This window comes from Callorhinchus milii, unplaced genomic scaffold (genome assembly GCF_018977255.1).
Source record: "Callorhinchus milii isolate IMCB2004 unplaced genomic scaffold, IMCB_Cmil_1.0 Scaffold24, whole genome shotgun sequence".
Classification (NCBI taxonomy): domain Eukaryota; kingdom Metazoa; phylum Chordata; class Chondrichthyes; order Chimaeriformes; family Callorhinchidae; genus Callorhinchus; species Callorhinchus milii.
The window spans coordinates 5,089,028-5,114,520 of NW_024704765.1; the positions used below are offsets into that span (position 1 = coordinate 5,089,028).

General features: G+C 43.3%; 1 protein-coding gene across 6 annotated transcripts; it reads left to right on the forward strand.

The window, feature by feature from the left end:
- Positions 1 to 2,726: 2,726 nt before the first annotated feature.
- Positions 2,727 to 25,222, forward strand: cdk11b (cyclin-dependent kinase 11B). 6 transcript variants are annotated; one of them, XM_007907263.2, is made up of 20 exons: positions 2,729 to 2,812; positions 6,718 to 6,847; positions 11,123 to 11,244; positions 11,945 to 12,069; positions 12,343 to 12,493; positions 13,041 to 13,216; positions 14,175 to 14,297; positions 15,023 to 15,115; positions 15,453 to 15,605; positions 16,832 to 16,897; positions 17,342 to 17,511; positions 18,014 to 18,104; positions 18,460 to 18,581; positions 19,016 to 19,121; positions 19,677 to 19,798; positions 20,562 to 20,669; positions 21,115 to 21,231; positions 21,666 to 21,814; positions 24,403 to 24,592; positions 24,899 to 25,222. In XM_007907263.2, the coding sequence occupies exons 2-20, from the start codon at positions 6,737 to 6,739 to the stop codon at positions 24,986 to 24,988; spliced, it is 2,385 nt and encodes a 794-aa protein (XP_007905454.1). In that variant the 5' UTR covers positions 2,729 to 2,812; positions 6,718 to 6,736; the 3' UTR covers positions 24,989 to 25,222. The 6 variants fall into 6 exon arrangements, with proteins under 6 accessions (XP_042199523.1, XP_007905454.1, XP_007905456.1 ...); XM_007907265.2 differs by having other exon boundaries at positions 15,453 to 15,548; XM_007907264.2 differs by having other exon boundaries at positions 13,077 to 13,216.
- The last annotated feature ends 271 nt before the right edge of the window (positions 25,223 to 25,493 follow it).

Here is a 25,493-nt window from a genome sequence, read left to right on the forward strand (position 1 = left end):
CTCAAGCATCCCTATTATGTTTAAAGTTGATTTGGAATCTCTTATAGAAGATATTCTGCTAAATACATATATTTTTCTCATTTTTGATTTGCAAATGATCTCTAATGATCTTTGCCCAATCTGGCACATGTTTTGCTAAAAAGCTGTTATAACCCAACCTGCCAATATTGTTCAGCTAACACCTGATGAATTAGATTTTTAAAGACCAGTATAATTACTGTTGTGCTACATCTAGATTCATCTGAATATGAAAAGCAGCTGTCTTGAAGCAGTGTTCATAGAGTAAATAAATTTAACCTAATTTTTTTATGTTACCAAACACAATTGCAACGTTTGTGAAACAGATATTTTGTCGTCTCTCCTCCCGGAGAATTACTTCTCTATTTCCTTGAGCATTCTATACTGTAATTCTCTGTAGTCCATAGGCTTACCTCAGTTGGCAGCAGTCTTGCCTCTGAAGCAGAAGATTGTGGGTTCAAGTGTGGAGATTTTGAGATTACATTCTAAGGTGGCACGTCAGCAGTGCTGGATGTGCCGTCTTTCAGATGAGACGTTAAAACTGAAGCCACGTCTCCCTTTATAGTTGTGCATTAAAGGTGAAAAAAAGAGAAGGACGTTTCTCCTGGTGTCCTGGCCAACAATTCTCCGGACTATTTTTTGGGACATTGTTGTGCACAAATTAACTGATGAATCTGTCTACAAATACAACCACTGACTACTCTTATCTGTGAAGTGCTTTGAGAAGTTTCAATGTTGTAGATGCTGCATCAAATGCAAGGATAACTATTAAACCTTTCTCCAAATTTCAGCCTGTGCCTTTTTGTTTCATTCACTTTTTGGTATATTTGGCTTCCACAGTTTTACATAAATTACTTAAACAGCAATTAGAAACCAGTCAAATAATTGTTTTACCTCAACACACTTTGTACAAGTCCTGTTAATATGTGTCTGGTTCAGACATTCTAATGCACGTTATTTGAAATGGTTCATGCAGCATTAACACCATGTAGGGATCAAGGTTTCACTTTCACAAATATCAAACTCTAATAAAATGGTCAATTTTAATGTCATAGATACTACTTTAAATGCAAAATTGCATATATTCTACACTGCATGTTATGCTAATGTTTGGCCCCCCCAAACTTAGTCAAGTTACTTTACTGTATATTCTTTGAAGTGCTTTGAGACGTCTCGAAGAGATGATGAAGCGCTATATCAAATGTAAGGATGATTATTATAACAGTACGGTGTATTTTAACATAACCACTAAGATTGAGTTGTCCTTCATGTATGTAGTCCTTCATACTACTGTGACATGTATATTGCATCATGATTTTCTATTTGTTAAAACTATTATCTTGAAAATAAGTGATTGAAGTGTTTGTCTTTTTCCAATCATCGGGGTGGACAAGGAAAGAGGAGGAGAGAATTATGATTTGGAGGAATGCAGGATGTTTTCGGCTGTTTGTTGACGTGTATTCTAAGAATCTTTGTCCCATAACCTGAATGAAAGCAGTGTACTTCAAAATTGTACTGCCTACATTGGTCCGCTGGATATTTTAATAAAGAATGTGGTGTTGAATTTCTGAGACACCAGGAGAGGCCTATTAATGCACATTTTTAATCGTCTTTAAACTATTCCATTTACTTGACTAAAATCACTGAGATAATTACTCATTTAATCCAATAAGTAACGCCTTTTGTAGCAGCGTTCTTGTTCATGAGCACTTTTGATATTTGATCATTCGTATTCTGTGATGTGCTTCGAGATGTCTGTAGAGGTCACTGTTCATATCAGACAAGTGTCGATGTTAATATCAGACTATATAGAAGCTGGGATAATAGTAAATAATAGTATTGCTTTGTGACTGCAAAAGAATGCAATGCAACATGAAAAATCCAAATAAATTTACCAGAATAATTATAATAATCCTTGCACTTGATAAGAGCGCCTATATCGCGCCGTTGAAATGTCTCGAAAAGCGCTCGGCGGAATATAGGGTAAAACGTAGCGGCTTTATTTTGGCAGATGAGGGGGTGAGGGTGAGGGGTGTGAGGGGGGGTGTGGGTGAGGGTGAGGGGGGTGTGGGGTGTGGGTGAGGAAGGGGTGAGGGAGTGAGGGTGGGAAAGGGGTGAGGGTGAGGAGGGGGTGAGGGTGGGGAGTGGTGGGTGAGGAGGGGGTGAGGGTGGGGAAGGGGTGAGGGTGAGGAGGGGGTGGGGAAGGGGTGAGGGTGAGGAGGGGGTGGGGGAGTGATGGGTGAGGAGGGGGGGTGAGGAGGGGGTGAGGAGGGGGTGAGGGTGAGGAGGAGGTGAGGGTGAGGAGGGGGTGAGGGTGAGGGGGTGAGGGAGGGTGAGGGTGAGGGGGGGGGGTGAGGGGGTGAGGGGGGGGGGGTGAGGGTGAGGAGGGGGGTGAGGGTGAGGAGGGGGGGTGAGGGTGAGGAGGGGGTGAGGGTGAGGAGGGGGTGAGGGTGAGGAGGGGGTGAGGGTGAGGAGGGGGTGAGGGTGAGGAGGGGTGAGGGTGAGGAGGGGGTGAGGGTGAGGAGGGGGTGAGGGTGAGGAGGGGTGGGTGAGGGTGAGGAGGGGGTGAGGGTGAGGAGGGGGTGAGGGTGAGGAGGGGGTGAGGGTGAGGCGGCGGTTGAGGTTTGAAATGACGTGACATCCAAACCCTATTTGAGCAGTGCTGTGAGGTGCTCTGTACGCATGCGCAGGAGGAGACAGCGCGCGGGGGAGAAAGAGCCCACGGCCCGGGGGCCGCCGGAAGTGACGGATTTGGCGCGACAACCTGGGTCAAGCCGCAGGTCCGCGGAGGGAGGTGAGTGTCTCCAGGGCCGCCGCCGCCATCATAATAATAATTATAATAATAACACCAACACCGCGCGCGTGAAATAATAACCGCCTCTCCCACCCGGTTACTGAGGCCCGAGGCGTGAGGGGGGGAGGGGAGGGCGGGCGGGTAGGCCTGAAGCCGCGGCCTCGTGGTAGGAGTCGCACCCCCTCACGCTGTCGAGGGTGGGTGAGTGGGTGCGAGGCGGCCCGGGAGGCTCAGCGAGGCCTGTTCGGTTCCCTCAAGCCCGGCCTCTCTCGTCCTGTTAATAAGATGGCGCCTCGTCTGTTTTTTTATTCGTCCACCCCCCCCCCCCCCCCCCCACACACACCCCCAACCCCCCCATTCTCGTTAGCTTCTCCTTCAGGGACTTTGACAAACAAACAAACAGACTCCTTCCTCCAGTCTCTCAACCTCGGCCCCACAAGGCTTTTTATTTGGTCTTTAGTGGCTGGGGGCGGAGGGGCGGGCGGGGGGTTCGGGGTGGGGTGGGGTTGGGGGGAGGGGGGAGAGAGGGAGGGAAGTACCCAAAGTGACTTCGAGAGACTTTATAATCATTTGATACACGTCGTCGAGACGTCTCAAAGCGCTTCACAGGGTATAGGGCATTCAAGCGAATTGACTGTGTGTTTTGTGGGCGAAAGCCGGGAGCCAATCGCCCACAGCAGCGTCCAGGCAAACAGTCGTTTGGGGGTGGTGGGGGGGGGGGGGGGGGGGGGGAGGTAATAACGGAATCTGACGCTATCTTTAGCTCAGTTGCCAACAGTTTCAGAAGCTTGAGGGTTGAAGCCCCATTCTTCCTCTTATGCCATCACACACAACACACACACACACATCACACCCATCAGGAGCGAAATTGACGGCAATTAAAATATGTTGGTAGCCCAAAGTCAACCAAATACTCGCCCCCAAAAGTAGCCCAATATTGAGCATTGCCCGATGAGTCCGCACGTAGGCACTATCTGACACCGCACTTCAAAGTAACTTATTTTTTAAAAAAGTGCTTCGGAACAGTTTGACTTAAGCCACTTATCAGTGCTGGATATTTGAAATAACGTCTCAAAACGCTGGGAAACTAGCAACAGCAAAATTGACATTGAAAGACAAATGCGATTGTCCGAAATTTGAGTTGTCAATTTGAATTATTGACATACCAGTTAGTGTTGCATGTTACTGGTACCAACTGCTTGATGTTTCTGTACATGCTTACAATATTGGCAGTTATCAGGAATTATAAGGATAAAAAAGCATTTATATTTTTGCTCGAATCATTTACTTTTCATTTATTTGGAAATATAGTACTTGTGTTTCAATACAAAGTGACAGAATTTTTTGTGCACAATGGGAGTATTCATTAATCTGAAGGATAGTCATGAAGATTGGTTGGTCCCTAAAATCAACTTCACATTTAAGATTGCCAACTGTTTTCATTGAAAGGAAAGCCCAGCATGCATATATACACAAAACAACAACTTGCATTTATATAGCGCCCCTCACACAGCGTAGCATCCCAGAACGCGAGGAACAGGAGTCGGCTATTCAGCCCTCTTCCGCCATTTTATTAGATGATGGCTGATCTGAACCACAACTCCAATTACCTGCCTTTGCCCCATATCACTTGATACCCTTACATGACATTATCATAAGATTGCTGAGTAAAATATTGATGATAATATAATTTCACATTACTGAGAAGTAGTAGGAAAAGGCAGAACCTAGTCATAAGATGCGCAATCGGAGCATGCTTTAATTTTGCTGCAGCGCCCATGGACATAGATCCCAAAAGACATAGGTATTAACTAACTCTTGATAATAACCCTCTAATAAGATCACTATCAAATAACAATAAAAAGTATAAAATTTCAAAAAAATTATTAAGATTTATTAAATATCAATGCTATTAAAGTTGTTGGCTGTTCAGTAGATATTTCAAACACATACAGTTCTAAAGCATGTTAAATTTTTGGTCTACCACCCAATGTTTTCTTAGTGAATTCGGGCACTAATACCAATTACCGCTATCACTATAATTAATACTGAAATCTTTCTTGCTGCCTTGTACCTGAGTGGTATGGTACTCTTGCTTTGGATTGTAATTGTTTATAACAGAGAACAAGATCTAGCTGTGCTAATGAATTACTGCCTTTTGTGTATTTATAATAATAATAATTCTAATAATAATCCTTGCATTTGATAATATTTGTAATTTGACAGATTTCCTTTAAATTCGGTGCATACAGGATGCTAGAAGTACAGTGGAGTCCATATTGTAACTTGATAATAATATTTTTGCATTTGATATTGCCCCTTATCACGTCTTCAAGACATCTCAAAGCGCTTTACAGAATATATTACCAATTGACTGTATATTTTGTGGGCAAAATGCGCAGCCAATTGCGCACAGCAGTGTCCCACAAACAGTCGTGGATTGAGTGACCAAATTATTATTATTATTTATTTTTGTCTAAAATCCCAGCTCATCAATGGACATCAATTAGTTTTTGGTCTTGAGTATCAATTCCGACTGACATTAATTATATACAAACAATGTACATGTAGACTTTATTGTCATTTGTTTTGTCACTTCAGGTTTAACTGCATATGAAAGGACAAGGAAAGACGCTTGACTGGAAGTTTTGTTTTCAAACCAAGCATTAGTTTCTGGTTATCGTGTTTTATTGATTGCTTTTTGATACCTGCAAAGCCTGGAAAAGCCGTGACGTACAGATCACACAATGTTAAAAAAAATTGAATCCGAGTGTAATTTTTGTATTATGTTAAGTTTGTGGTGTGTACATTACTTCTGCTGTCGAGCTGTCTTGCAGGATAGCTACAACAACAACTTGCATTTATATAGCTTCCCTCATGCAGGGTAGCGTCCCAGAGCACTTGACAGTGGCAGAGAACGACGCCGAGCCGGGGGGAGGGGGTAGCTGACCGTTGGCACGGTCGAAGAAGAATGCGAGGGACATGCAGGATAGAAAGCTGCGTGCAACTGCTCACAGCTCACCATTTAAACTCACTGCACAGCGTGAATGTCAGTATCAGCTCCTGTCAAAAGTGATTTAGTTGTATCTTCCTGATTTTATTGATCTTAACTGTTTTTTTTTGTCCAGAAAACTATTTCTCCTGGGAGGTCATTTCCCATTTATTGTCACTTTTTTGACTGGCAAATTGAAGGTGACAATAAAAGGACTCCACTGTACTGCAATACTAAACTGCACTACCCAGAATGTGTCTAACCCGAGAGCTCATGTCTGTAAATTGTTTCAGCTTTTTGTTCAGGTTAAAGATGAGAAACTCTTCAAACGCAACTTAAAAAGAAGTTAAGGTTAGCTTTAATTTTCAGTTAATGAAAGCTAGCCAACAAGTGTCCTGGAGGAAGTATTTGCTCAGATGAAGAGAATATTTGGAACCAAAACTCATTGAACCATGTCTGATGGAAGAGAGTCCCACATCACCTCACCTTCAGAAATGTCGGGAAGCCCATGTAACTTTAAATAATAATAATAATCCTTGGATTAGTTATAGCACCTTATCACATCTTTGAGATATCTCAAAGCACTTCACAGATATCCTGTAAAGTGAATTGACTGTATTTTTGTGGGTGAAACGCAACAGTCAAATGCGCACAGCAGTGTCCCACAACCCACCAGAAAAGCCAGCGACTAACAACCGGGTTCCTATTTACTGTTAGGTGGAGTAAGGAAACTTGTCCCAACGTTTTGCCCTGCCTGGGAATCGAACCCAGGTCCTCTCGCTTGCGAGGCGAGGGCTCTAATCACTAAGCTACAGGACTTCAAATGTTGTTGCAGTGCAGCGTAAGAAGGTTGACTCAGAACGATTGTGTCTGTTCTAACCTAATGACTAGCGTGTAACTGATTCTGTTTTAGCTCATTGTGGTCTGTGCCAATGGGAGATGAAAAGGATAACTGGAAAGTAAAAACTCTTGAAGAAATTTTGCAGGAAAAGAAACGTCGCAAGGAGCAGGAGGAAAAGCCTGATGTGAAACGCCCCAAAAACGTAAGTCGTCCAGCTATCGGCATTTTGTGTCCCAAATTAGTGACTGCTTTTTCTCTTTGGCGCTACCCATTTTGATGAATAATTATTGCTGTATTTCCAGTAATTAGCTAAACAGACAACAAACAACAAGTGGTAGAATTACTACCCAGAGTATTCTTTTAAAGTATTATTCACATCGTCGTTCTCCCATCCTGTTGCCTCCTAGCAATACTTTCCGTGTGTTCTAAAGTGACTAAATATTTAAAAGTAGCTACAGGAGTGGAACCGTTTTTTTTAAAAAATATATCTATATATAAAAGCAGATCTGGTTTTGGCGGGGTGAAATGTCACTACATCAGGAGTCAGCTGTTTGTTAGATTTACTGACTCCACAGGGTTTCGTTAAAATGGAGAAAAGTAGCAAAGTAGGGATCAATCTCATGTAGATGTGAGAATTACACAGCCTGTCATCTCAAAGATGAGCACCAGAACAACGGCTCCACTGAAACGCATTTCATTCTATGCTGCTTCAGATTGTGTGACTTTCGGCAAAATGGGAGGTGGGATTTAAAACCCTGAGCTCGTTTCTAGAAACTGAATACTTAAGAAATTCTACCCTGTTCACAGACCCAGAAATGACCACTTCTTTCCATTGACTTCGGAGCGTAGAAATTTGTTTCTCTGCTGGCCCCGATTTTAAACGATATTGAATTCAAAATACAAAATTACATCTCCACAGCGCCTTTCACGTCGGGAGGACGTCCCAAGGCGCTGGACAATCAGGGATTTGGACCCGACCGGGGGAGGTGGGCAATGGCATGGTAAATTTAATTTAACTAGTGAATGATTTAATTGTGCACATAGCCGGGTTTTTTTTACACGCACCTTAAGCAGCATCCGAGAGTCAACAGTGTGCAGTAATAATTTGTGCTAGATTAATATTTCAGTAATCCTCAAGACGTTCCTCGAGACATTGTTCATGTGAACATATGAAATTGTTCATGTTCATATCTAGGGCCTTTCCCTTTCTGTACAGAACTAGGGGGGGCATAAATTCAGAACAAGGGGCATAATCTTAAAATTAGAGCTTAGCCATTTAGGAGTGAAATCAGGAAACATTTTTTCACCCAAAGGGTAGTGGAAATTTGAAACTCCCTCAAAAGGCTGTGGATGCTGGATCGATTAAAATTTTGACGACTGAGGTGGATAGATATTTGTTAGGTCAGGGCATCAAGGGATATAGAGCAAAGGCAGGTAATTGGAGTTGAGGTACAGATCAGCCATGATCTTATAGAATGGTGGAACAGGCTTGAGGAGCAGCCTACTCCTGTTCCTATATTCCTGTAGTACCTGAGTCTCTCTCACAGAGAATAAAGGAATCTGCACTTGTATGCCTCGCATAACTTTTTTGAAAGGATTGTGGAAAATCAAATCAAACCACATTTTCTCCTTTTCGGTGATCTCCTTTCCTCAGCCTCTGACTCCCATTGGGTTATGGTCCCACAAGCAGGCCTATGTCACCTCACTCACCCCAGCGACCTATCTTCGTGTGTGAGCTAGAGAGCGAATGTCGGCTGACTATTCGACCAGAGGGGAGGGGGATTGGGGGGGAGGACGGGTGGGGCGGGCGGTGGGATCACAGCCATGCCTGATCCTCTACTCACCCGACCACCACACATTTGTTTACCAGCAGGGGTGCCTGGATAGGAACCAGGAACAGGAACCCAGACTGATTTTATTCCCTCTCCCTAGAACGGGGGTTGGGCGAGGTTAGGCCGTTTGTAACGCCCCAAAACTGCTGCCTCAGCTGGGATCACCTAACTCAGTACTTCATTGTTCCAATACGAAGCTCGCTCGCTATTCAAAAGATTGCTGTGCTGTAGAACACAAGGTAAGCGGGAGTTTCTACCCTACGCTGCTATTGGACGACCAACTGTTTTGACTTGGTCCTCCACTGTCACCGAGGCACGAGGTGAAGTGACTTTTAAGAGTTTCTGGGAATCCACTTTGGCTGTAAGGCAAACACCCCGTGTGTTCAGAAGTGGATGGTTTATGTGTACAGTCCTTTTCATCCCATCTGCGAATGTGACTATATATTTCGCCTCCTCATCCAAACCCAAGGTTCTCACTGGCAAGTAGGGAGTTCTCCAAGCTGCCATTGAGCACGTTCTTGAGTTATTCCGTGATTTGCATCATGAAACCCATCTCGCTGACAGCTTGTTCAACCCAGTTTTCTCCATAGATTTTCCCAGTTGTTCATCCTGGCAGCGTAGATATGAGCTTCATACCTAAAATAAAAGTCATACATCATACCAACTCTTCCTTCTCCAAGTTCCTTCAAGGTGTTGGAATCAAAAAGTCATCCTGTCATCTTTTTGAGCTCATCCTTTCCCAGGATCTCAGATTGTGAAACTCCTCCCCTCCCACAGTCCTCCTTATGAAGCCCAAACTTTGTGGAGTCCTGTTGCTCAGTGGTTAGAACACTTGCCTCGCAAGGACCTGGGTTCGATTCCTGGAGTAAGTTTCCTTACTCCACAGGCCTCTGTTTACCTAGCAGTAAATAGGAGCCTGATTGTTAGTCAATTGGCGAATCGCTTTTCTGGGGATAATAATCCCTTAAAAAAAAGTTTTAATAAGAATTTGGTCACTCAATCCACAATTGTGGGACACTGCTGTGTGCAATTGGCTGCTGCGTTTCACCCACAAAAATATACAGTCAATTCATTTTACAGTATATTCTGTGAAGCGCTTTGAGACATCTTGAAGACTTAATAAGGTGCTATATCAAATGCAAGAATTACTATTATGACCTGAACGGCTGCTTCTTGACTTGTTTGGTCTCCTCTCCTATTCCTTGGAAGCTTAGCGATGTTCTGGACTTTAGGGTCAGTTGACCTTAATGAATTGAAAAATACTTTTTTTTTGTGGTTCATTAATCCTTCATGTTGTTTTGCTCTTACTGTATTCCATAGTTTTCTGCAAATCATATTTATCATATATAAAAATTTATTCTTGCAAGTATCCCAATTCAATCCCATTTATCCTTCCAACAGATTAACTCAACTAAGGGGTAACTTTGCAACAGGAAATACAGTAGAACACATCCTTATTTGATAGTATTTAACTAATTTATGATTCTATTTAGGAATCATTGTACAGGAACATGTTCTGTGATTGATTTCAAGCATCCTATCTATTATGCGTCTCACCTGTTCATCTTCATTGTTTTGACATTTTTTTCCTACCTGTTTTATCTTTTTTTCCAACCGTTTGAAAGTGGATACAACTTTTTTTTTATTAACCCAAAAATTACTGACTGGTTGTTCCTGCCAGTATTTGTAGCCAGTGTGAAAGGTACCTGATTAATTGTCGGTATAGATGAGAACTGTAGATCTGATATTATTTTCATTTGCTCAGATTGAAGCGTGAGCCCCTCTTTCTCTCCCCCCCCCTTTCACCCCCCCCACCATAACCAGGCACATGAAAACATCTAAACACCTCAGTAGCACGCTTAAGGGTTAATAATTTGTGTGGTAAGAATCAGTGTTTTGCATGTATTCTGTTCTGTATTGATTTTTAACCAACTTTCAATTATGTACGTCTTTAAAGTGTAATTGTATGGAGTGCATGTGGCATGTACTACAGTGGAGCCCTTTTATTCTCCCTTTCAATTTGCCAGCCCCCCCCCCCCCCCCCAAAGCAATACTCAGGAAGCCACAATAATCAATGAAAAATATTTGAAATTTTTACAACCCAATTGCTGTACTGGGAAATCTTTCTTTCAGCCACTGCGGTTTTGTGGATGTATTTGTTTGCGTTGTTGATTTGATGGCAGCTTTGAACTCTCGAAGCAGAACGGGTTAAGCCTCAGGAAGGTTTTCACAGTAGCTGTAGTTTCGTGTTATTACACCACGCGAGAAAGCTGGCGTGATCCACTCACTGTGTATTGATATAAGTTGTGTGATTTCTGTATGCCGCTGCTTTTTCGAGGTCCAAATGCCTTGCTGTTCTCAGAACAATCAGTAACATAACAGAAGGTAACAACAGTCCGTGTTCTTTGATGTGCAAGTGAAACCTGACGCAATGAAAGCCACCATTTTGGCACAGCTGTCAAAAAACAAGTGACAGACACACACACTAGGTGGGAAACTGGCGATGAGGCAAGTAAGTGACGGACATCAGATCAAAGATAAGAACAATCAGCCATAAGGACATGTAGGCACCAGGCAGGATGTTGGAAATAAAATTGTAAGAAGCAAAACGGGTCAGGATTATCACCCTCTTTTTATCACCTTAGTTGGATGACAGGGAATCTAAGCGGGATTCACTGGAGGAAGGAGAGCTTCGAGACCACAGAGATAAGATGGAGATAACCATACACAATTCACCACACAGACGAGAAGAATCTATAGATGATCGGTATGTTGCTCTTTTAAGTACTGATTTTTCTAAGCAGAAACTTGATGAGGTAGCTTTCTCCTACTTTCTCCTACTTTCCCCACCCCCCCCACACACACACACGCACATGTGTATATAAAAAAGAATTATCTGGTCACTCAATCTACAACTGGGATGCTGCTGTGCACAATTGGCTGCCGCGTTTCGCCCACAAATACACAGTCAATTCACTTCACAGTATAGTCGGTGAAGCGCTTTGAGACGTCTCGAAGACGTGATAAGGCGCTATCTCAAATGCAAAAATTATTATATTAATAGAGTAGAGGGTTTATGTGGCGGGGAAAAACCTCAGCAGCTCGCTTATGTGAAAAATGTTGTTGTAACCTTTTGATTCTCCCGGTGATTATTTTAAAGTTGAGTTCTCACGTTACTTGAGTGGCTGGTCTCACTCAGTCACCCACTCACTCACTCACGTTCTCACTTGCCCATCCACCAACTCATTCACTTACTCACTCTCTCTCTCTCTCTCTCTCTCTCTCTCTCTCACACACTCACTCACTCATCCACCCACCCATCCACTCGCTCGCTCGCTCACTCACTCACTCACTCTCGCTTTAGTACACGTCGTATGTTGGAGCAATACTCATCTGGCCCAGAGAGCACACATTGGGTTCAGTAATGGCTTCTGCTAACACACTCGCCATTTTCTTTGAACACCTAGCGCCGAGGAGGATGAATCGCTGGCAATCAAACCTCCTCAGCAAACCTCCAAAAAAGAAAAATCTCACCACAGAAAAGAGGAACGGCGAAAGGAAAAACGAAGGCACCGAAGCCGATCGGTTGAAGGTGAGACAGGAACTTGACTGAACTTTTATCGCTTTGTTTGCTGGCTACGCCTGGAGTCCTGAAGCATTGTACTTAGTGCACTCACCTCACAAGCGAGAGGACTTCCCTGCCTTAATAACATTATAATGTTCTCGTATCTTTGCCCGCCCTGATGAGTCCCTACCTTATTCTAAAGTTTCAAGCAAAGAACAAGAACATGAAATTACATTTGTACAGCGGCTTTCACATCGGGTGGACGTCCCAAAGAATAACATGGATTGTATTTGCCAACAGGAAAGCACATGAGAGGGAAGGAGAAAGACAAGGAAAAAGAGAGGGAACACGAGCGGAGAAAGAGACAGCGGGAGGAGCAAGACAAGGCCCGGAGAGAAAGGGAGAGGCAGAAACGGAGAGAACTCGCCAGAGAACATTCCAGAAGAGAAAGGTGATGAATGTTTCTCTTCAGTGTCGGGCAGCTTATGAAGAAAATATTTAATAGCATGTGACGATTAAAAGCAAAAATATAGATTCCAGAACTTGGTGCTCCAAGTAATGATGGAGCTGAAAGATTAAGGGATTGGGGGGTGGGGGGGGGGGGGGGGGGTGGAGATGTAATCCGATATTGTTAACCTGGTTAAAAGTGTGAATGTTACGGATTAGCGCAGCTTTAACTAGCCTTGTGGTGGGTAATAAGTGATCTATTGTGTATAATATAGTGTAAGAGGACCCGGGCGGAACGTTAGGCAAGTTTCCTTACTCCGAGCGGCTCTGTTTACTTAGCAGTAACTTGGAATCTGGTTGCTAGTCGATTGGCTGATCGCTTTTGCCGGGGTAATAATCCCTTCAAAAGAAAAGATTTTTAAAATAATAATTCGATCACTTAATCCATGACTGTCTGTGGGACACTGCTATGCGCAAAGATTGTTATATTATTATTGTGTGTGGTGATGTGCGAAAACAACTAATTACATATTTTTAAATGCTCTTTTTAGGTTTATAAACTTACAAAATGTTGGTGTATGTTCCAGGGACCGTCTCGAACAACTGGAGCGTCAGAGAGAGCGAGAAAGGAGAATGAGGGAACAGCTTCAGAAAGAACAGTGGGAGCTGAAAGAGCGAGAGAGACGGGCTGAGGAACGGAGGAAAGAGCGAGACGTCAGGAGGGAAGGTACTTTGGAGCTTGTAAATCGCCTCTCAAACTTCACGTAGGGCTCATTGCGTCAGCTTTTAGATTATCATAGAATCCTACAGCACAGAAGGAGGCCATTCGGCTCACCGTGCCTATCCCAGTTCTTTGAAAGAGCTATGCAACTAGTCCTACTCTTTCCCCATTGCCATGCCATTTTGTTTCTCTTCAAGTATATATCCAGTTCCCTTTGCAAAGTTATTATTGCTGTGCACAATTGGCTGCCACGTTTCGCCCACAAAATATACAGTCAATTCACTTTACAGTATATTCCGTGAAGCGCTTTGAGATGTCTCGAAGACGTGATTAGGCGCTATATCAAATGAAAGGATTATTATTGTTATTGAATCTGCTTCCACCACCCTTTCAAGCAGTACATTCCAGATCGTAACAACTCGATGCTTTTAAAAAGAATTCTCCTCATCTCCCATCTGTTCTTTTGTCAGGAGAATGATATGCTGAGATCCAAAACACCTTGTGCCCTTAGGTTGAAGACCATTATCTTAAAGCCAATTTTTGGGTCCCAAATGCAGGCCTGGGCGAGATTAGCTAACTCAGATTCGGAATTGAAGCTAAGATTTTCTGGTCTGGTTTATCGTTAACCTTTAATGTGCTCAAAGTCTCTTAACACATAGTATAAATACTATTTAATCTTGTTCACTGTATTAGGAACATAAGAATTTTGCCAGGCGAAAGAAGACCAAAGTCCATTCAGTCCACATTCCACCATATAATAATAATCCTTGCATTTGATGTAGCGCCTTATCACATTTTGAGACGTCTCAAAGCGCTTCACAGAATATTCTGCAAAGTGAATTGACTGTATATTTTGCGGTGGAATGAAACGTGGCAGTCGCTTGACATGCATTAACTTCCTCTTTCGTCAGCTTGTTGAGGAATGAATGAATTTGTGTGTTCTTCCTTCCCTGCTGTCTTGCAGCAATCTTGCACCACAGAAATGTGAAGGAGGAATACAGTGACAAACTCAAGCAGCATCATAGGAGCCGGAGTCCAATACGGTTCCACAGGGATAGGATGGAACCGGGGGACGTCAGGAAAAATGGTAAGGACCTACCAACCTGAATCCATCGCCCCCAATTGAGAGACAAGCCTTCGCTGGAAATAACTACATCTTGTGGGACATCTGAGCCACATTGATAAAGCTGTGCAGTATATGGAGCTCTGATGTTTAGCTTGTTACTGCATGGAATATAATAAGTCCTTGCCTTTGATATAGCGCCTTTTCACGACTTTGAGACATCTCAAAGCGCTGCACGGAGTAGACTGTAAAGTGAATTGACTGTATATCTTGTCGACAGAATGCTCAGCCAATTGTGCACAGCAGTGTTCCACAAACGTTGTGGATTGAGTGACCAAATTATTATTTTTATTCTTTATTTTTTTAAGGGAATGTTACCATTGTTACCCGGGGAAAAGCGATCCGCCAATCGACTTAACATCTGGGCTCTTACTTACTGCTAAGTAAACAGAGGCGTGTGGAGTAAGGAAACTTGCCCAACATTTCGCCCTGCGAGAACCCAGGTCCTCTCACTTGCGAGGCAAGTGCTCTAACCACTGAGCTGCAGGACTCCACATGGGTGCAGCCTTAGCCACTGTAGTAATGAAGCATGAATTCAGTATCCCTCACAGCCTAATTAAAAACACCCTGATGCATCGGTGTGTTAAGAACACGCCAGTTTCCATCGGTTTGATGGGTGATGTCCTGTTTGTTTGTAAGTGCTTTGTATTGTACCAATTGCCTTGACAATATGGCATTTCTCTGCACAGTAAAGGAGGAGAGATATGAGGAGAAGGACCTACTGTCTGACCTCCAGGACATCAGCGACAGTGAGAGAAAAACGTCTGGAGAATCCTCCTCAGGTTAGTTTGGGATTGTCCTGGGACTGGGTTACATGTGCTAGATATTTCAACACGCTATTCCTTAAGAAAACTTGCATTTTAAATAGCGCCTTATCACGTCTTCGAGACATCTCAAAGCGCTTCATAGGATACACTGTAAAGTGGATTGACTGTATTGTGTAGGCAAATCACAGCAGTTAATTGCACTCAGCAGCATACAATGTGGCACCTTTGTTGATGTGTATAGGAGTAATTCAGGACGTGATACGTGCATGCGACTACCAGGATGGTTGAAGGGAGGAACTGGATGAACCTTGGTCTCCTCTCACCCACTTTCCTTTGTGTTATGTTCCAACAGGGTCTGTGACTGCCTCTGAGGAAGAGAGCAGCAGTGAGGAGGAGTCTGAAGAGGAATCTCCCAGTCAGTCTGAGGTTGAATCCCAACAGTCACAGGGTGAGGAACAGAACTATCCCTCGCTAATGCCACGTTTCTTACATCTCAAAGAGCCAGGTACAAGTCCTGTGGAGGCACGAGAACTAATTTTAACATTTTTGCATTAACTAATCAACGTGGCTTTCATTTCAATGGCAATTTGCACTTGTATAGCATAGGATGAATAATAATATAATAATAATAATCCTTGCATTTGATACAGTGCCTTATCACGTCTTTGAGACGTGTCAAAAAGTTTCACAGAATTTTCTCTAAAGCGAATTGACTATATTTTCTGAGCGAAATTGCGCACAGCGGAACTTCTGAAAGTGATTCACAAAGGTGAAGGCAGGGATTGAAAGCAAAAGGCAAAGGGATTTAGGGAGCTTTCCAAAGAGCTGAGGTGTGGTGTCTGAAGGCTTGACCACTCACTGATGGTGAGACAGCGGAGTGTGGAGGAAACACTAATAATAATAACAATAATAATCCTTGCATTTGATATAGCACCTTATCACGTCTTTTGAAACGTCTCAAAGCGCTTCACGGAATTCCCTGTGAATTGACTGTATATTTTGTGGGCGAAACAGTCGATCAGAGCAGGCAAGAGAGGAGGTCACTGGCAAGAGAATAGGGCTAGCGGAGATTGCAGAGAGAGGGACCAGCCAGATCATAAGGAGATTTGAAGGTTAGTGGATGAGCTTGAAGTTGATCAATGAGGCACTAGTGGAGTCTGGTGAGGATGAGGCTAATGGTTGGGTTAGTGCCTGATACAGAAAACAACACAAATGTCTTCCCTTTTCCCAGTATTTCCTTGTTTGTGCTGAAGGTGGCGAGACCTGATATTTGGTCTCAGAGGAGCTGGTGACTTGCCAACCTCATACCCGAGTGCCTCTTTCTTCCTGCGTTCTGCAAGGTGACTGTCCACAGCCTGTTTAAGCACAAGGAACATCACAGCTGGCATCCACCCTAATTTAACCTGATGCTATCGTGTATACAGACAAAATACTGTCTCAAAATGGGACTAGTATAGGCTGTTCCAGTGTTTGATCACTGACACAATAGAACGAGCGATCTCCTGTGGCTGAAATTTCTGTGGTTACCTCGTTATCTGCTTGCATAAAAGTTGAGGGAAAATCTGAGGTGAGGAATCTTTAGTAATTCTTACCTTAAGTGACCCCTATGCTTTGAAATAAACCCGCATGCTGTAAAGCAATAATCCTTTAGGGAATATACAAAAGGTTTAATACAAAGCTTTCGGAATGAAGTTTTGAGCGTGAAGGTTCTGACTTTCTATTTGTTTTCAGGAGAGATTAGTGAAGAAGAGGAGCACAGTGACGAAGAACGACAGAATGGGAATCATATCCAAATAGGTAACCCTTTATGATAATAATCATAATCCTTGCGCTTGATATAGCGCCTTAACATGTCGTTGGGACATCTCAAAGCGCTTCACAGAATCGATTGTAAAATGGATTGCCTTTTTACAATATTGTGGACGAAACGCGGGAGCCAACTGCGTGCAGCAGTGTCCCACAAACAGTCGTGGATTGAATGACCAAATTATTTTTTGTTGCCGGGAAAGCGATCGCCAATCGACTAACAACCGGGTTGCTGCTTACTGCTGGGTAAACAGAGGCGTGTGGAGTAAGGAAACTTGCCCAACGTTTCGTCCTACCCCGGGAATTAAACCCAGGTCCTCTTGCGAGGCATGTGCTCTAACCACTATGCTACAGGATTCCACACTCAATTTGCCTCAAGTACAAATCGAGAGCTTTGCTCTTTGCCCTTCGATCAACCGAAGTTATTCATTGCAGAGTCGAAGTTTGATCACGATTCCGAAGAGAGCATGGAGGAAGAGGATGAGGTGGAGGACGAGAGTCCCATCTCTACCGAACTGACGGAGGGAGAGTACATTCCAGATTCCCCGCCAGTCTCGCCCGTTGAGTTGAAGAAAGAATTGCCACAGTACTTGCCAGCTCTTCAGGTATGGCTACCTCACTGTTTGGACACGTGTGGGTCAGTCAACATGTGTGATTAGAATAATAATCCTTGCATTTGATATGGCGACTTATCACGTCTTCGAGACATCTCAAAGCACTTCACAGAATATACTGTAAAGTGTATTGACTATATTTTGTATTTTGAAAATATACCCACTTTTATGATATTTTAATACAAATTGCCTTTAAATGCAAGCATTTCCAAAATGTGAGTCCCTCGCTGCTGATAATAAACATTTGCGAGTCACTGAAACAAGCAATTATTTGCAATATTTTACGTTATTATTTTGCAGCATTTGTTTTTAATGATAATAATCCTTGCATTTGTTAGAGCGCCTTATCATATCTTTGAGACGTCTCAAAGGGCTTCACAGAATATACTGTAAAGTGAATTGACTGTATATTTTGTGGGCGAAACGCGGCAGCCAATTGAGCACAGCAGCGTCCCACAAGTGAATTGAGTGACCAATTTATTGCTGTTTTCAGGGTTGCCGGAGTGTGGAGGAATTTCAGTGTCTCAATAGGATTGAAGAAGGAACGTATGGTGTAGTTTACAGAGCCAAGGACAAAAAAACAGGTGGGTGTGTAATATACTGTTTCAAGTGGTTGAGAATAGTTGCCTTATTGATTCCTAAATCCAAATTACTCAGCAGCTAGTTTAACATCAGTCCGGTCACTTTAAGTCGATTGGTGGATTGCTTTTCCTGAGCTAATAATCCCTTCAAAAAAGTAAATAAATAAAAATAATAATTTGGTCACTCAAACCACGACTGTTTGTGGGTCACTGCTGTGCGCAATTGGCTGCCTTGTTTAGCCCACAAAATACACAGTCGATTCACTTTACAGTATGTCTCGAAGACATGATAAGGCGCTTTATCAAATGCAAGGATTATGATTATATTATTATGTTGTGATTGTCATTTCTCTTTCAGATGAAATCGTGGCTTTGAAGCGACTAAAAATGGAAAAGGAGAAAGAAGGCTTTCCAATCACATCGCTTCGGGAAATCAACACAATTCTGAAAGCCCAGCATCCAAACATCGTCACTGTTAGAGTACGTAACATCTAATTACATTTAAACAAGTCATTGGAAGACATTCTGGGCATATTCAAGGTTTTCTCAGTTGTTAACAGTTGAGTCCTGTAGCTCAATGGTTAGAGCACTCACCTCGCTAGCAAGAGGACCTGGGTTCACTCCTGGGCAGGGCGAAGCATTGGGCAGGTTTCCTTACTTCATGCACCTCTGTTTACCTAGCAGTAAGGTACCCGGTTATTAGTTAATTGGCGGATCGTTTTTCCAGGATTAATTTGAAGGGATTATTATCCCCTGGAAAGTCATCCGCCAATCAATTAAAAACCTGGTCAAACTCATAGCCCGATGTTCATACAGGCCCTCAAAAATGCCTACAAGAACGGAGCATTTTGTGTATTAGTGAGAGGTGCCACATGTGTGAATAATCATTTATTATTGAAACTTCTCTTTTACAGGAAATCGTGGTGGGAAGCAACATGGATAAGATCTACATAGTCATGAACTATGTGGAACATGACCTCAAGAGTTTAATGGAAACCATGAAACAACCCTTCTTGCCAGGTAAAATCCAAATCCCTGAGTGTCCAGCTCCTTGAGACGTCCTCCCGACGTGAAAGGCGCTATACAAATGTAATTTTGTATTGTATTGTAAAGCTCTTCTAGTATAAGTCGTGAGCAGTGCAGAATGGGAAAGAAGTTGGAATCATCTGTACCGATGTTCAGCTTCTACATAACAGTATATGTATAACAATATATATAACAATATATTCTGTCAAGAGCTTTGACCCATCTCAACGACCTGATAAAGCACTGTATCATACGCAAGGATTATACATCATTTATATAGAGGAGTACATGCAATCTCTTGTCTGACCACGTGGTGGAACCACATTTCACATTTTCTCATCAAATAATAAATCACTGCTTTCGATGCAGAGCCATATATCTCAAAACACTTTATAGCAACTACTATTGTGGCTAGTAACTCTGTAGGTCACGGGTTTGTGATTTTGTTGTGTGTGTTTATTCTGTTCATCTATGCCATTCGTACACATTATTAAGAGTATTATTTTCTCTCCGAATAACCCGTCACCATTCAAATCCGCTCTCTTCCAGGTGAGGTTAAGACGCTTATGATCCAGCTTTTAAGAGGTGTTCGGCATCTTCACGACAACTGGATTTTGCACCGAGATTTGAAGACGTCCAATCTGCTGCTCAGCCATTCAGGAATACTCAAGGTCAGTCCATGCAGGAGAACATGGTAATAATGAGGATCGAGATGTTTCCAGTATATTCCCCCTTTGTGTTTTGTGTGTATGTATTTTCAAATACATTCAGACAACACAAATTCTCTGATTGAGCCAGTTTCCATGTTCCTGCCCATATTCCATAGCTGCTACTGAAGCAGAATCCATTGTTATTAAAGGGAATGGTTAGATGCTTGAAAAGAAGACTATTAAATGGTATGGAGAGAGAGCAGAGGAGTGGGCTTGGCTCGGCGGCAAAAAAAAATTCCTCTTCAAAAAAAAATACCCCTTTCACCCAACATTCCCAAGGGATGGTTCAATGGCACCTGTAGTGCATCTCCCAGTTGGACATTATTCACAATCGAGCTATTCACCTGCATGGAGCAGGGTGGGAATGTTTAGCTGTGCTTGAAAATAATAATAATCCTTATATTTGGCAAAGCACCTTTCACGTCCCAAAGCGCTTAATTCGATCTACCGCAAAGATAGGCAGAGAAAAANTGCCAGCGCAGATGTGATGGACTGAATGCTGTGGCATTCTATTGTAGGGATTTTCTCTGTTTAAAACGAGACAATTAACAGGAGATCACAATGTTATTGAATCGGCAGCTAATAAATCCAACCCAAGGCATCAAATTCCTCGTCAACTGCTTTTTGTTTAATGTTTCCATGAGCTAATTCTCTCAGTAGTGTTGACCTGTCAAATGTAATGAATGTGTTTATTTCATGTATGTAATATTTATGCATTCTCTAGATTGGCGACTTTGGACTTGCTCGAGAGTATGGCTCTCCACTGAAACCTTACACGCCCGTTGTGGTAACTCTCTGGTACAGGACGCCCGAGCTGTTACTTGGAGCAAAGGTTAGTTGGGTTTGGGAGAGGGGGGAGTGACTGCCGAGTGGAAAACACCCCAAAATATTGCTCTTTCCTTACCCTGAGATAGGTCTGACCTTATTATAATCCTTGGGTGGGGGGGATACAGCACTTTTGAAACCAATTTTCTCTTTCAAGTCTGAAAATACGTCTGATCTAATGACGGTCGCAGACCTCCTGCTATTCCCGTAGCTCAGTGGTTGGATCACCTGCCTTGCAAACGAGAGGACCTGGGTTTGATTCCCAGGCGGGATGAAATCTTAGGCATGTTTCTTTACACCAGGCACCTCTAGCAGTTAAGTCGATTGGCTGATCACTTTTCCAGGGGCAATCCTTAAAAGAAAATAATAAAGCGCTATATCAAATTCAAGGATTATTGTACTATTATTGTTATATGTTCCCCCCCTCCACCCCCATTCTTCTTGTTTTGCAGGAATACTCGACTGCGATTGACCTGTGGTCAGTGGGCTGTATCTTTGCTGAATTCCTCACACAGAAACCTCTGTTTCCAGGCAAATCGGAAATTGACCAGATTAACAAAATATTTAAGGTAAAAACTGGGTTTGTTAAGAAAGGACAAGGCTTCAGAGACTCTTTTTAGGCGTGTCCTGCTATACTATAAGATCATGACTGATCTGTGCCTCAACTCCCAATTACCTACCTTTGCCCCATATCCCTTGATATCCTGACCTAACAAATATTTATCCACCTCAGTAGTGAAAATGTGAATGGATTCAGCATCCACAGCCTTTTGGGGGGGAGAGAGTTCCAGATCTACCTTTTGTGTGAAAAACTGCCTCCTAATTTCACTCCCAAATGGCCTAGCTCTAATTGTAAGATTATGCCCCTTGTTCTGGATTCCCCCCACACAGAGGAAATAGTTTTTCTGTAGCTACTCTATGGAATCCCCATATTATTTTTAAAACCTCAACTTAAGGGAATTATTATGCTGTTAATTAAACTGAGTGTTTTTCTCGCACACAGGAGCTGGGCACACCGAGTGAGAAGATCTGGCCAGGCTACAATGAGCTCCCGGCAGTGAAGAAAATGACTTTCACTGAGTATCCGTTCAACAACCTGCGCAAGCGATTTGGGGCCCTTTTATCTGATCAAGGCTTCGACCTCATGAACAAGTAAGTGCAGAAACCCGGGGTGCTCAAGATCTTTTAACACCAACCAGGATATTTAGTTGCACTTTAATTGGCATACATGTGGTGGCGGTGAGTAAGAATTGAGGGAGCTGTTCGCTGTGTGTGTGTGTTTTTGTACAGGTGGATGTTAAAGATCCCATGAGGCTTAATCATAAAGAGAATGGAGTTTGTCCTAAGGTCCTGGCCATCAATCTTCCAGATAAGTTGGTCATTCACCTGGAGGCTGTTTGTGTAGGGCCTTTCTGTGCGCACACTGGCTTCTGCGTTTGCCTCCAACTACAAAGTCACCACACTAGATAGCAATTAGCGTGAAGCGCTTTGAGCCGTATTGACATGGTGAGTTGCTATGAAAATCCAAGCTTTTTTGAGTCTATGTATCAGTTAGTCAGGTTTACGATATAAAGGACAAGAAGTTGTACCAAAACAGTCACTGTACTCGATGCTAATGGCTTGTTTTGACATGTCTACGCTCTGCCTGATCACAAACAGTGAGCGCTGGATGCTGACATGAGTTGTCTTGTTCCTTCATCCACCGCTGACGTTTCTCCACCTAGTTCAGCAGAAAACCTCAACAAAAGTATAAAATCAACCGCGCACATATTGTTTGCATTGCTTTTTCTGACTTGCGACGATTTACGAGTTGTTGCATCAGCGTATGTGTGTGGGTGTGTGTGCAAATGTTCTTCTTCCAAGCCCAAAAGAAGACAGTACATTCTGTTTTTAGAAACAGAAAAGTTGGACATTAACTGTCAATTAAATATTTCCAGTTTGGGGGCTTTGGAGAGGTTTGCTATTTGAACATTCTTCCTCACTTATAGATACACCAGGGAACAGCATAATCCTGTTCCATTGACCATTTCAATTGTAGGCAATACTTCGGACTGACCTTAAAGTCCTTTGTGGTGATTATTAGCAAGTGTAGTAACTTTTTTTGGGGAAAGAAAAGTGCCAGTCATTTCACACGCAGCAGAAGACAAATGTAATGACTGTATTTGTAGGTAAACCCGGCAGGCAATTTGCACAAAGCAATGTCCTACAAAGGGCTGACTTAATCTGGTGGATCAGAACAGCGAGAGGACCTTGTCTTTGTGAATAGAGCAAATGGGGATCTTTAACATCCACCTGAAGAACAGTCAGACTGGACCTCAGAATAACAGCACAGCACTGGGATACAGCCTGGGTTGTGAGCTCAAGTTCTGACTCTGAGCTTGAACACCAAACCACCTTGACCTAAAAGCCGAGAGCTACCAGTTGAGCCAAGCTAACACCTTCTAATGTGAGAGCTGATGAACCGTATACTCTGGCTATGAGTTGAGACTCGCCTGGCACGAGATGACTTTTTCCGATTTCCATCTCCCTCAACTCTCGCTGCCAAGAGCTGACGCAGTTGACCCCTGCTGTGGCTGGCAAACACGAGTGCAAGTCAGTGCCTCAACCACAAGCTTGTGGACTCTGGCCGTGAGATGCTCGTCTGCGTGTCTCGCTGACTGCTGCACAGACTGTCTGGAGTCTGAACCATTTTTAACGCTCTCCTGCCAGTCAGCCTGACATGTAGAATTTGCTACAAATTATTTAACCTCTTTTCTGTGTATTATTGCCACCAAATTAATCGACCGACGAGTTGCAATTCCTTTGTTGTCTGCTTAACAAGACTGCGACGCTCGGGAAATTAGGATCAAGAGCAGCGATGATAGTCAGAGAAAAGATTCTGTCTTGGTGACTGTGCGAAGAAAGAGCCAACAACAACAACTTGGATTTATATAGCGCCCTCCACGCCGGATGGCGTCTCAGAGCACTACACAGTAACAGATGCCGGGCCCGAGCCGGGGGGAGTGGGGGGGGAAGGTGACCAAAGGCGCGGTCGAAAAGAAAAGGTCTTCAGCCAAGACCTGAAAATGGGAAGAGAGGGAGCGAGGCGAAGGGAGTGAGGAAGGGAGTTCCAGAGCCTCGGGGCACAGTGGCTGAAGGCACGGCCGCCGATGGTGGAGCGGAGGATTCGGGGGACGAGGAGGCCAGACCCGGTGGTGTTGGCCAGACGGAGCCACGTATTGAATGCTTTGCGTTGGCAAGTGAGCTTTCTCACTGTCAGAGGCAATGTGACCTGCCAATACATTTTCATCAAAACTCAGCCCACGGTTTCAGGTTCATTGGCTATTGCCAGGGCAATGCGGTTGCAATGTTTGCCCATTTTACATTCTATCGTCAATATAATTTCAGACATTGAGGCACTTATTTAGATTCCATTTGTCATGTGATTCACATTGGTATTGAAGCTACCAGCCCGGACAGTATCTGAAAGAAAGCTGGTGTGTTTCTCCTGGCTTGTATTCCCCTCTCGATCAAATGCAGCCCAGGTTTCAATTAAACTGGCTTGTCCTCTCTCACCTGTTGTTCAGAGAACATTTTTTTCTGGTGAAAATTTGGGTCTGTAATAACAACTTGTTTCATTTCTAATTGATTTAATTCCGTAATGCACTTTGAGGCAGTACTTTTACGTGGAACGTCAAATACAGATGTAAGTTGCTCTTGTGCTGGTGGGGGGTTGATTGAATCTCTTTTGTTTCGAACAGATTCCTGACCTACTGCCCGGCCAAAAGGATAACTGCAGAAGAAGCTTTGAAACATGAGTATTTCAGGGAGACGCCGCTTCCTATAGAGCCCTCCATGTTCCCCACGTGGCCGGCCAAGAGCGAGCAACAGAGGGTTAAACGTGGAACCAGTCCTCGTCCCCCGGAGGGAGGGCTTGGCTACAGCCAACTGGTGAGTCTTTTTACCTTTCCACCACCGAGATTACTTAGTGTTTCTCTTGCCTCAAAGCACCTTAACATCCCTATTAAAGTAGAGGACGCATAAGAGTTTAGTCAGATGGATGAAGAGTCACTGCACTTCACAGTGAATCGGGTGAAGCGCTTTGAGACATCGTCTCGATGTGAAAGTTGTTGCACCACATTCACAGAGTTTTGTATTGGAATTGGAATTAAGAAATTAAGGCACTAGAAAAATGTAATTTGTGGCTGTTATTTACTTCTGCCGCAAAGCCTTTCAATGTGAAATCTGCCGTTTCAGGGCGACGATGATCTGAAGGATGGCTTTCACCTGACAACCACCAACCAGGGAGCCTCAGCAGCCGGTCCCGGCTTCAGCCTCAAGTTCTGACGCACTTGGAGCTCTCAACTCCCAACGATGTACATTGACGGACAATTTTTTTTAGCAGCTAAAGGATACCCACCCTTTAGCTTTCCTGTGAAACTCTGTCCAGCAGAAATTATTCTGTATTTCTTATACAGCACAGCATGACGGGTCAACAATAGTTCAGCTTTACGTTGATGTTCTTTTCTTTACACTTTTGGAAAAAACCCATTTGTAAAATATACGATGCAATTCTATCAAGCCGTTTGCAACGCAGAGAGTTTCCATCCATCCACCACAACCTGTCACACCTGGTAGAAGTTTCTGTAAAAGAGCTTTTCCTGATCTCAGACTTACTTGGCTAACAGTGTGTAGGCAGACAGACATCCAATAATCAGCAACAAGAGTCTTAACAAGTTACAATCCATCCCCACATCTAGATCTTACTCCACACACCTCTGTTTGCCTAGCAGTAAGTAGGAATCCAGTTGTTAAGTCAATTGGTGGATCACTTTTCTGAGGGTGGTAATCC